General features: G+C 43.3%; 1 protein-coding gene across 7 annotated transcripts in view; it reads right to left on the reverse strand.

The window, feature by feature from the left end:
* Positions 1-13,318, reverse strand: part of sema4c (sema domain, immunoglobulin domain (Ig), transmembrane domain (TM) and short cytoplasmic domain, (semaphorin) 4C) — a 106,111-nt gene that overhangs the window by 37,847 nt on the left and 54,946 nt on the right. For all 7 annotated transcript variants that reach the window (XM_048618441.1, XM_048618442.1, XM_048618439.1 and 4 more), the window contains one exon: positions 52-203. In XM_048618441.1, the coding sequence (XP_048474398.1) occupies positions 52-203 (152 nt within the window). The remainder of the gene's footprint in view (positions 1-51; positions 204-13,318) is intronic.

Here is a 13,318-nt window from a genome sequence, read left to right on the forward strand (position 1 = left end):
CCAACACATTAATTTCGGAAACAGGTTGTGTAAAATTAAAACGTTCCTTACCGCTTCTTTCACTTCCTTGGTCACGTCATGCACTAAAAGTGCAAAGACTGCCTCTCGGGCACCGACGTACAGAATCTGTTCATCTTCATCTAGTCGCAGGGTGGTGTAATTGTAGACATTGGGTTTGGAGAAGCGTTTCACCTCCTTTAGTGCTACAACAAAGAACAACATTAGCTGCTGGTAACATTGAACTGTCGAGTCAAGATGCAGCCGAAGCCAACGCATCATGATTCTGAAACAACATCAATGCCCTATTTCCTCCTTTGGCATGCCAAAACCTCAAATCTGCACTCAAACTACAACATACCCACTGTGGGCACTAAACCCCCACACTGGAACACTAACAGACATCGGTCACCCAGCCACACCTCCAAACATCTCAGATGCTGACTCCTCACTGACCCACATGCAACCTTTTAACTTGACTGTTGAGCAAAATAGTCTCCTCATAAGCAGCTACTCAACTATCACCTCAAGCAATGTGACAAACGAGGTTGTGCTTTTAGTAGCAAAGAAAGAATTCTTGCATTCAGCATCAGCTTCAGCATTGCCCTGACTGACCTAAATCAAATAACTGTACGCTGCAAATCCTAGACAGTTGCATTCAGTGATTCTCGTGTAAACTAGTGATATCTCCGTACCAGTTAGTGCCGAACCCAAATGCCGCAGACCACAACGGATAATGACAATGTACAATTACATCCAAGTGCTTCTCCAAGTATAGCCTAGCAATAGACAAGCATTTCATACCATCACCATTATCCCGAGCTTCTTGCAGAAATCTTGCCCTCAATAGCGCAAGCATGTGATACAGCATATCACATTTTTCAGTTCCATGCTTTGATTCCTATCACTAAGCGTGCTTCTGCTAGTCATCTGTAGCAATCCTGCAGATGCCCCCCCTTGCCAAAAAAAGGCAGCTGTGACTGGCATTCGCCATGCTCACAGAGGAACAAAAGATCCATTGCAACATCCAACACTGCAAGGAATCCATACCTCTACATGTGACAAGCCCGTCAAGAACAAGGAGGGTGAACAATATGTTATCAAACTAATGCAGTCTTGAAGATTTTCAAGAAGATGGAACGGGAAAGTGCTTAAAACACTGGTGTGCAAGTGTATGTGTAGCAGTTTGATTTCTCCTGACAGCTTCGGTATACCATGATTCAGAACCTGAACACACTAGGGGCAGACTGTGGAACCAATTCAGTTCAACTCACTGACAACATAAAGCCCAGGAGCTCAATGAGAGCTGGCACTCTGATCCTGCTCCCCAAGGAGCCCCAAAAAGCAAATATCAAAAATTCAAGTCTCAGAAGGAATTACACCCAGTTTCCAACATGAAAAACACAAGCATAGTAAAACAAACAGTTGCAAATCATGTTAAAGGTGGTTCACCCAACATATGCCCAAAATTGTGGGTCAACAATTATTCCCATTCTGTCTGGTCAATTAGTTTCAAGTATCAGCGATCAACTCATCCTCCCCCATCACCCGAAAGCATTATAAGTGAGCCTTTTACCCCCCACTCCCCATGCAATTCCTGTACTGTGTCAGCCACTGTGGCACAAAGCCATTCAAAAGCAACGATAACATCTTCAGTACCAACAACACCGAGGTTTCATTTAAAGAAGTAAACCATGGCAGGAGAGTTCAAAAGTTTTGGTTTGCTCCTATCGCTCCATGTAGCAGGCTGGGGACAGTTCCAGTCCACCAGGTCAGCATATGCGCACAAGGTGTCTCCAGCTACAACTCCTGGAAGCTCGAGTTTCAGAGCTGGAGCAGCAGCTGGGGACACTGGAGCATCCGCGAGGCAGAGAGTATCATGTATAGCACATATAGAGAGGTGGTCATACCGCAGGCTCAGATTCTGCAGGCAGGAAGGGAATAGGTGACCACCAGGCTAAGCAACAAAGATATGCAGGTAGTGCAGGAATGTCCTGTGGCCATTCCCCTGCAAAACAGATATACCATTTTGGATACAGTTGAGGTTTTCACCTTTCAGGTGAAAGCAGCAGCAGCCAAACTCATTGCACCACGGCTGGTTCTGCTGCACAAGGAAGGGTAAAAAGTGTGCCACGGCAACAGTTACAGGGGACTCAACTGTAATGGGACTAGACAGGCACTTCTGGGGACACAAACGAGACTCCAGGGTGGGAGGATGCCGCCCTGTTGGTAGGGTCAAGGATGTCTTGGTGCAGGTACAGGACATTCTGGATGGGGAGGGTGAACAGCCAGTGATCGCGGTTCAAATGACAAAGGTAACAAAAACAAAAGGGATTAAGTCCTATAAACAGAATACAGGGAGCTAGAAACAAAATTTGAGAAATCGGACCTCAAAAGGTAGTGATCTCAGGATTACTACCGATGCCACGTGCTAGTCAGAGTAGAAATGACAGGATATAATCGGATGCATACGTGGCTGAAAAGATAGTGTCAGGGGGACGGTTTCAGATTCCTGGGGCATTGGGAGCAGTTCTGGGGGGAGGTGGGACCTGTACAAATTCGACGGGTTACACCTGGGTAGGATTGGGACTGATGTCCAAAGGAGAGTGTTTGCTAGAACAGTTGGGGAGAGTTTAAACTAATATGCCAGGAGGATGCAAACCTATGTAAGGAGTCAAAGGAGGTGGGAACAAGGACAAAAACAAATTAGGTAGAAAAGGGAATTAGAAAAGGTGATAGGCAGAGAAACCAATGACAAAATTCAAATAGGGCTATTGAGAAAAATAAGAGTGAGACAAACAATGTTAAAAAGACAAGCTTAAAGGCTGTGTGCCTTAACGCATGGAGCATTTGCAACAAAGTGAATGAACTGATCACGCAGATAGATGTAAACAGGCACGATATAATTGGGATTACAAAGACATGGCTGCAGAGTGACCAGCGATGGGAACTGAACGTCCCAGAGTATTCAGAGTTTAAGAAGGACGGGCAAAGCAGAAAAGGCGGTGGAGTGGCAATGCTGGTTAAAGAGGACATTAACACAACAGTGAGAAAGGCTATTAGCTCTGACAATGTAGAGGGCGTATGGGTAGAGTTGAGAAATACCAAGGGGAGAAAAAACATGAGTGAGCGTCATATATAGACCCCCAAAATGCAGTGGTGATTTTGGGAATGACATTAAACAAAAAATTAAAGATGCACGTGATAAGGGAATATTGGTGATTTTAATCACATAGATTGGGCAATGCCAGAGAGGAGGAATTTCTGGAGGGGATACGGGATGGTTTTCTTGACCAATATGTGGAGGGACCAACTAGAGAGCAGGCTGTCTTAGACTGGGTGCTGTGTAATGAGAAGGGAATCATTGCCAAGCTAGCTGTGCAAGACCCGTTGGAGATTAGCAACCATGACATGATAAACAGAAGTTCTATCAAGATAGAGAGTGAGGTGGTTGATTCGGACACTCGGGTGCTGCACCTTAATAGAGGCAACAATGAAGATATGAGATGAGGTGGCCTTGATAGATTGGGGACAGTGGATAGGCAATGGCAAACATTCAAGAAGAAATGTACGTAGGAACTGCAACAATTTTTTATTCCAATCGGGCACAAAAACAAAATGGGTAAGAGGGCCAATCCATGACTTACTAAGGAAATTAGAGATTGTATCTGATGGAAGAAATTGGCATAAATTGGCCAAGAAACAATACGAGAGGATTGGGAGCAGTTTAGATTTCAGCAGAGAAGGACCAAGGAATTGATTAAGGGGAAAATACAGTACAAAAGCAAGCTTGCATGGAACATAAAGACTGACTCTGAGTTTCTATAGGTACGTAAACAAAAAGAGGTTGCTGAAGACAAATGTAGGTCCCCTACAGACAGAAATGGCTGAGCAATTGAATACATACTTTAGATTTGTCTTCACTAAACAGGACAGAAATCAGATACCAGAAATATAGAGAATGCAAGATTTAGTGAGAGGGAAGAATTAAGGGAGATCTATATTAGTACAGAAATGGTGCTGGGAAAACTGATGGGATTGAAGGCAGATAAATCCCTAGGGCCTGATAATCTACATCCCAGAGTACTTAAGGAAGTGGTTCTAGAAATAGTGGATGCATTGTTGGTCATCTTCCAGGATTCGACAGACTCTGAAACAGTCCTTGCAGATTGGAGGGTGGCTTATATCACTCCAATATTCAAAAAGGGAGAGAGAAAACAGGGAACTGTAGACCAGTGAGCATACCATTGGTGGTGGGGAAAATTCTCGAATGCATTATCCAGGACTATATAGCAGCGCATGTAGAAAGCTGTGGCAGGATCAGACAGAGTCAGCATGGATTTACGAAGGGGAAATCATGCTTGACAAATCTGTTGGAATTCTATAAAGATGTAATCAGTAGAGTTGACAAGAGAGCCAGTCCATGTGGTATATTTGGACTTTCAGAAAGCATTGGACAAAGTCCTGCGTAAGAGATTATTGTGCAAGATTAAAGCGCATGGAATTGGGGAAAGTATATTGAGATGGATAGAAAATTGGTTAGCAGAGAGGGAACGATTAGTAGAAATTAATGGGTCCTTTCAAAATTTGCATGCAGTAACTAGTGGGGTGCCACAGGACTCGGAGCTTGGACCCCAGCTATTCACAATACATATTAATGATTTGGATGAGGGAACGAAACGTAACATCTCCAAGTTAGCAGATGATACCAAGTTGGTTGGTTGGGTGAACTGTGACGAGGATGCACATATCTTCCAGCATGAACTGGACAGGTTGGGTGAGTGGGCAAACCAATGGCAGATGCAATATAATTTGGATAAACGTGAGGTTATTCACTTTGGAAGCAAAAACAAGGGAGGCAGATTATTACCTGAATGGCTGTAAATTGGGAGAGGGGAGTGTGCACCAGTTGCTTAAGGTAAGCATGCCGGTGCAGCAAGCGGTAAAGAAGACAAATGGTATTACAACATAGAACAGTACAGCACAGTACAGGCCCTTCTGCCCACGATGTTGTGCCGAACTTTTACCATAATCCTACGGTCCATCTAATCTCCACCCCCACCTTATACTATCATCCATATGCCTATCTAATAGCCGCTTAAATGCCCCTAATTAGGCCGACTCCACTACCCTCTCCGGCAATGCATTCCACGCCCTTACCACTCTCCGAGTAAAGAACCTACCTCTGACGTCTCCCCTATATCTACCTCCACTTCCTTTAAAACTATGCCCCCTCGTAATAGCTACCTCCACCCTCGGAAAAAGTCTCTGGCTGTCTACTCTATCTATACCTCTGATCATTTTGTACACCTCTATCAAGTCACCTCTCATCCTTCGTCGTTCTAAAGAGAAAAGCCCTAGCTCTCTCAACCTTTCCTCATACGACCTTCCCTCCATTCCAGGCAACGTCCTGGTAAATCTCCTCTGCACCTTTTCCAACACTTCCACATCTTTCCTGTAATGAGGTGACCAGAACTGGACACAATACTCCAGATGTGGCCTTCATTGCGAGAGGTTTTGAGTACAGGAGCCGGGATGTGTTGTTGCAGTTTTACAGGGCCGTAGTGAGACCACACCTAGAATATTGTGCGCAGTTTGGGTCTCCTTTTCGGAGGAAGGATGCTCTTGCTCTCAAGGGAATGCAACGAAGGTTTACTTGGCTCATTCCAGGGATAGCAGGACTGACACATAAGGAAAGATTGACTAGGTTAGGATTGTTTTCACTGGAGTTCAGACAAATGGGAGGGGATTTCCTCGAGACTTATACAATTCTAACAGGACTGGACAGGGTGGATGCAGGGAGGATGTTCCTGATGGTGGTTGTGTCCAGAACCAGGGGTCACAGTCTGAGGAATCACGATAGACCGTTTAGGATGGAGATGAAGAGACATTTCTTCACCCAAAGAGTGGTGATCATGTGGACTTCATCACCACAGGAAGTAGTTGATGGTAAAACATTTAATGTATTCAAGAGGCAACCAGATACAGCACTTGGGCAAATGGGATCAAAGGTCATGGGGAGAAAGCCGGATTAGGTGATCGAGTGGACGATCAGCCATGATTGTGATGAATGTTGGAGCAGGCTCTAAGGGCTGAATGGCCTCCTCCTGCTCCTGCTCCAACTGTTGGTCCTGAGCAGGAAGTTTCAACATGTAAGTAGGGGATAAAGTTGGACATGGACTCCTTTGAGATGCAGGCAGCCTGGAATTATTTCGGTAACATGTACATATTGCACTTCGGATACTATTGCAAGGTAAGGGCCCTCTTGAGGCACAGTGGTGGCGTACCTACCCCTGGACTGAAGCACCCAGGTTTAAATCCCATCTGCTCCCAAGGTGAACAAGTTGTTTGAAAAAAATAGATTAAATTGAAAAATTCAATGTTAACTCTGACACTAAATCAGCAGCACAAAGTTTCATACTCATGAGGCAACAAGAGTGCAGGCAGTCAGAATTGTGCCCGACCTCAGATTTCACTTCATGTCTTCGCATTCCAGCCAGTAAGTGACATCATTTTGCTTATTTTTCCAAGAAAGGTCAAGGGGCTGGGAACCATTAAAAGCACTCACATTGTCAGTTTAGTGTTTAATATGAAATGTGACTACACTGCATAAACAACGTCAAGCATGAACTGCCTGACCATGCATCCTCAAATTGGATCAGAGAGTAGCTTTGGAATGTTGCCTGTTTTTCATCTTGACATGAAAAATAAACTGATTTCCCAATTTCCAACTGTCACCCGAGAAGTATATCCATCATTTTGTGTTTGTATTTTCACAAAATGCACGCCATCTTTTGGCCAAGTAGTAATCGATTGTGCACTGCCCTCAAAAGCATGAGGCTAGTTAGATAAAGTTTGCAGCAGTTGACCTGCTAAAACAGCATCTTGAAATGCTGCAAATGATTGTGGGTGAAGTGACAGTTCAAAGCAAAATGAGGCACCGATGATATAATGACAACTTGCTCCCGTTCCTAACTGGAAAAACCTAGTTCCTTTTTGAACTGTTTCTCCTCTTCCCATCTTTTGTCGACAAGGTCAGAAGTCACACGACACCAGGTTATAGTCTAACAGGTTTACTTGAAATCACAAGGTTTTGACACGCTGTTCCTTCAACCCACTCCTTGCACATCTTTTAGTGTGAACAGCAATATCAATATTTTCATGCCTGTTCACTCTGCAGTGCCAGCAACAGCACACGAGGGGGGCCAGGCAGAAAATACTAGGCTCAAAACCATTATCAATTCAACACTTTGCTTCAACTCTTCTATTCCCAACACCTCTTACCCATCATTTAAGGTCTACCATGACCGTTAATCTAACTTAGCTTGATAGAATTTCCCAGAGTCACATGAGGTGCAAGGAAAATCTCTGCCACTGGAACAAAAACAAACTATCTGCCAAGGTGCACTGCATTTTGAAATGCAATCCATCAAATCTCAAGTTCAGGCAGCATCTCAAGCCAGCAGGACTCAAGTACTAGAAACCTCCATCTAGTCTTTCGGTTGATGCTGCTAATATTTGTTGAAAACCAGGAGCAACATTTAACGTCTGATTGATGGACAAGATGTAACTTTTTCAAACTTAGTCATTATCTAACCAAACCCTGTCTAAGTAAATTAATTATGAAAAGCCAGGCTAACTACCTTCGATATGGAATATAACTTCCAGTTCTAACCGCTGAAATAAATTTGTGTAGTCCGAAGTCTTTCATTTTTATCCAGTAGTTTCAGCCGGTTTCATGGCTGCTCAGTAATCGGAACCTCAAATATCCTCTTTCAAAACAACATTAATGGATCTGACAGTCGCTCTTTCAGACCTCCTTCACCAGTACTGCAGGTCAGCTGAGTGTCTTACTCAGTTGTAGCAGCGAGACAACAAGTACCAGTGCTGCAGTTGATGTAAATGCGCTTTGTAAAGTCAGGCAAAGACAGATAACTCTCTTTCTTTTCCTTTTGTTCTTCTGGACAACTCACACGGCTAAATCTGCATCATGGGATTAAAAGGTCAAGTCGCCAGAGTTTAACATGACATCAGGACTATTCAGACAAGACAACAGATAACTGAACCCAAATGAACCATGTCTCAAGCGAGTCAGAGTTTGAGAAGCGGTAACCTTCTTACAGAGTCAGAATCACAGAGCACAGAAACAGACCTTTTGCCCAACCAGTCCATGCCGAACATAATCCCAAACTAAGCTGTCCCACCTGCCTGCTCCTGGCCCAGATCCCTCCAAACCCTTCCTATTCATGTACTAATCCTAAATGTCTGTTCAACATTGTAATTGTGCCTACATCCACCACTTCCTCATGAAGTTCATTCCACACGTGAACCACACTGTGTAAAGTTTGCCTCTGATGTCTTTCTTAAATTTTCTCTCCTCTCACCTTTAAAACGTGTCCCCTAGTCTTGAAATTCCCTGTCCTAGGGAAAAGATAACTACTATCAACTCTACGTATACCCTTCATTATTTTATACACTTCTATCAGGTCACCTCTCAACCACCTAGGGTCCGGTGAAAAAAAAAGTCCCAGCCTATCCAGCCTTTCCTTATAACTCAAACCTTCCTTTTGGTAAAATCCCACCTGGGGCAGTAATTGAACCCAAATTGTTTGCTTCACTGTGTGTCACAATCTGGCCCTATCGCTCTCATTAACTTGTTAGTGAAACTTGACCAGGGTCCCGAGTTCAGTACAAATTTTCTCCTTTTAAGATAGGACTTCCTTCGCTTTCGGTTAGAGGTTTACATAAGCTAAGGTTTTGGGGCTAAAAAGACAACTTCCCCTTGTTGGGATCCAAGGGGGGAGGATCAATGACCTGCTAACCACCATCAGAATGTGTTGCCTGAAGCCATAACAGATTGGGATATCTTGCAAATTAATCAGAGCGTAGACCAACCCACAGCTCATTTCCTCAAGGCTTACATCCCTGGGTTCCCTTGACATTAAGCCTTTGAAACTCCAGTGAATGTAGACAAGATCTTATTACACGTACACTTCGCAAAAACATGTAAAATGTTAAACAAACAGTTGGTCATCAAAATGATGCACAACACAAATGACAGCAAACATTCTGATTACACACTAGAACCCAAGGATAAACAATTGAACTGTTTCCAAGAAATACCCAGTAATCCGATTAAATGTTAATCTGGTCCAAGAGCACAAACACACAATGTCTGAGCACATCTAGCTGCATTGTCACACAGTATTGGGATCTTGGCTTTTTCCCTTTCCCTACCACAAGCTTGAGGATCCTTTTGCCAGGCCAAGCACAAACTTTTGTCCGCTGTGTGGCTGATAGACACTTTCTGTACAAAGACAATGCTGGAACCCAGGAACTTCTCATCAGCATCAGTTAACACAGTCAGCAATTCATGCACCAACTTAGACTCTGCAAGACCAACATGGAATATTCTTTAAACACAAAGATCTCAAACGTGATCATTTGACAGTGCAAACCGCTATCAATGAGAACATGGGTTCGGTGATGATGGGGAGTGTGCTACCTCCAAAACGTTGTTTCACTATCTGTCCATCGTATGAAAGCAACTTCCCACATCATGCAGGTCAGCAACTCAGCCACAATGGGAGTCATCATAATAGGTGATCTGCTATCCTGCATAATGGCATAGAAACTTTGTCAAATTTGACACAATACACATACCAGCTGATACGTAAGGAATTCTGCAATATTTCTGAACAGTCATCAGTTGGTAGCTCTCCCTTCAGAGCAATGTTTACTTCAACGTACATTAAATTTACTTTCAGAACCTCATGAACCACTGCATCATAATAAAACCATGGTTGGTGATGGGAACTGATGTATTTTGACTTGGGACCAGTGGCAATGTAGTTCAAAGCCAAGATGGTCCAAGGTTTGGAGAGGACGTTGCAAGTTCAAGTGTTCCTATCCATTCAGGTGGTAGACATGATCGGTTCGGTAGATGGGACTTAAGAGTCATGCAGATGGTTCACTGAGCAAAAGATCGAGGGAGCCAAGGTGTAATCTATGATGAAACAAAAAAAAAGTTTGTTTTGCCTCGGGTTGCTTTGAGCTTCGCAAGTGCTGTTGCACTTATTCAACCAAGTATAGATCGTGGAATTCCAGGATTTTAACCCAGTGACAGTGAACGAAAGGCAACTTATTTCCAAATCAGGATGGCGACTGACTTTGAGGGTGGCTTGCAGGGGGTGGTGTTTCCACATATCTGCTGCCTTTGCGCTTCTACATCGGAGTAGTCATGCGTTTGGAAGGTGCTGTCTGAGGATCTTTGGGGCATTCCTACAGTGCATCTATAGACAGTACACACTGTTGATACAGTGGTGGATAGAGTCAATGTTTGGGGATGTCATGCCAAATCAAGTGTGCTGCTTTGTCCTGGATGGTGTCAACTTTCTTGACTGGTGGAGCAAGACCTATCCAGACAAGTAGGAGTATTCCATCACACTCATTTGTTTCCACGATGTTGGGCATATTTCAGGGGGTAATAAATAATATTTAGTCAATTTCCAGCCTCTGACCAGCTTCTGCTAGTGTACTGCCATCCACATGGTGGATTTGCAAAAACTCGAGTATCGAGAAGCAATTCCTCAGATCTGAAAATGATTGCTGTATAGCTGTCGACTGTTGTACATTTTAACATCTACAGTTGGCAACTGCCTTGGCTGTACCCTGCTTTGCAATGGCCAGACATTGGAAAAGGGTTGTGAAGATAAATCTTTGACTTGATTATCCTCAGTGCACTTGAGGAAATACCCACTCCATGCCATCCACAATTTCACACGGAGTTAAGGCCCAGGATGACTGCCAGCTATTCAGTGATCTCTGATCCCGAGGAGCCAAGACCTGCAATTAGTATCTCAGCTGAAAACCGCATTGTGGCAGGGCCAACGCATGAAGATTCAACCAACAATGGTCTCAATGCCAATGTCAAAAAGGAAAATGGGTAGAGTACAGACACAGGTCCAAACCATGTTGAGAATTCCTTCACTCTGAAACCTGGCACTGACGATTTCAAAGGTGAACTGTAGATTTTGGGTGGCATACTGCCATGTGTTGTCAAGATAACACCATGGGCAGCACAGAAAGAGGTCATCTGCCCTAGCCAGTCTCTGACAACATTCCATACAAGACACTTTGCACTCAATTTCACCAAATTTCATCACAACATTTTATTCCTTTGATTCCTTACCTGGGCTCCTGGTGTACAAATTTGTGCAAAGACAAAAAAAAAAGTAAAAACAAACAAAACCAACAATCATGGATGCTAGCTCTCTGGAGACAAAAGGAATGCTGACCAATTTGCTCAGTAACAAAACCTTCCAACTGAGCTGAAGGAATAGTTCCTGTTGCCTCGAACAGGCCATACCCAAAACATGTGACATGTGAATTCCAGTGCTCACGTCTGGGAAATCAATCACTATGCAGATCATTGACCACAAGACAAAGCAGTCCCCTCGGAGAGGGTAGCACTCCAGCCTCTAGGAAATTACAACTCAATACATGCCAACAATCCGCAGCCTTTAAGTTGGGCATGGAAGATAATACTGCACTGTTGCCTGTTCAAAGATGAAGCTATGAGTGAAATAGAAACTAACCGGCACTGAACAATCACCATCTGACGATCTTCTTACAAATGGAGGACACATGTAAAAGCCATTCACGTAGATACTTATGACAGTCAGTGATAGACTATTCAACTACAGGAGATGAAAATCACAAGCGTCACGCTGGTCTGTGGGATGACAGTCACTTCCTTCTCTGGCTTATGCAAATGTACCTATCCCTGTAATCAGGGATGACTTTATCTTAGTGCTATCAAAAACCTACCTACGAGAGGCATGACAGAGGCACAGGCTCAGCTACCATCAGAGTTACAAACAGACATTTCCCAAAATGCTGATAAGATGGCAGAAATAACTTGTCATCTTTCTGACAATGTGATGTACCCCAATATATAAACTTTTGGTAATGACATTATGATGGGATGGTGTGAAGATTTAAAGGAATTAGTAACTTTATGCAGGCATATGGATTTCTTTTCTAGCAAACATTTTGAAGGGGCTAGTTTCAGAAATATTTGGGCCTCAGCATTTGTGTTAAAAACACGCAAGAAATTTTTAAGTTTCAGGGAAATAATCATCACTTCAACAAACACAATGGTTTGGGCAGTTCTGAAGACACTTTCATGTGTGACCTTGCTCCTGTCAAAGGGAGAGGACTGGTAGTCCCCCACCAGCCAGGTTTGGCAAAAACTCTCAAAAGCTTAGTTTTAGTTTGAAATCATAGGCAGAATAGCTGTAGGATGACACCATCAGTTTTTCCACACAGGAAATTGCAGTCTAAGGGAAGCAATCAAGGTTTTTGACTTAAAGTTTTTCTGGGTAACTACAGTATAAGGGGCTCTTCTGGACACTTTGAGATCTGTCAAACAGTATTTTACGATTTAGTGTGATGCTATTTCATTTTTAAAACTATCTCTTACATGGCATGCTTGTGTTGCAATGAGAGGCCACCTCACTGAACCTGAAACAAAACAGGATCCACATATGCCAGATTTCAGTTGCCCAATGTCATGAAAGATGGCATCAGAACGGCTTCCAACCGGTGAGATAACAGACTATTCCTGGTCCCAGACATGAAGCTAAGGCACTTCCACCAATATAGAGTGCAGGATCCACCTCCTGAAATGTAGAAAAGTCCAAGACTTCACTGTCAAGCAAAACAGAACAGTGAGTAACTAGCATCCAAGTCATCTTATCATTAAACATGCAAGCTGTGGAAATGCTGCACTGCATTTGGTTGGGCAACGCTGTAACTATTTCAAAGCAGAGCTGGAATGCAAATGGCTGAGCTGAACTTCCCACATACACAGTGCCGTTATTTAGTAGTACAGTTGTTATATACCATCTAAACACAGATGAAAGTGCTAAACTCAGTGTCAAGGAAGATCACAGATATTTCTGTCCTATCACCACTCTTAACCAAGCTGAAGAACTGCAGGTGATTTGACCATCACTGGCTTCTATCTCCTGTTAGCGAATGGAATTAAGGTGCAATGTTTAAGAGAACGTGTACAGATATAGCAGTGTAGTAGGAAGTCATTTGGCCCTGTCACAGTGGAGGTTCAGATGAGGAGCTGCATGAGAAACCCAGGCTGGAAATCAAAGTTTCAGTCTACTTGGCAATGTGCTGGCATATACTAAGGAACCATATTTTGTTTGAATATCTACCAGTCGTTAATCGATCATTCATGAAAATGATAAGTTAACATTCAGAAATGAAAGTACTACAAGCTTTTAGTCATTAAATTTTTAGTTTT

This window comes from Rhincodon typus, chromosome 40 (assembly GCF_021869965.1).
Source record: "Rhincodon typus isolate 14 chromosome 40, sRhiTyp1.1, whole genome shotgun sequence".
Lineage (NCBI taxonomy): Eukaryota > Metazoa > Chordata > Chondrichthyes > Orectolobiformes > Rhincodontidae > Rhincodon > Rhincodon typus.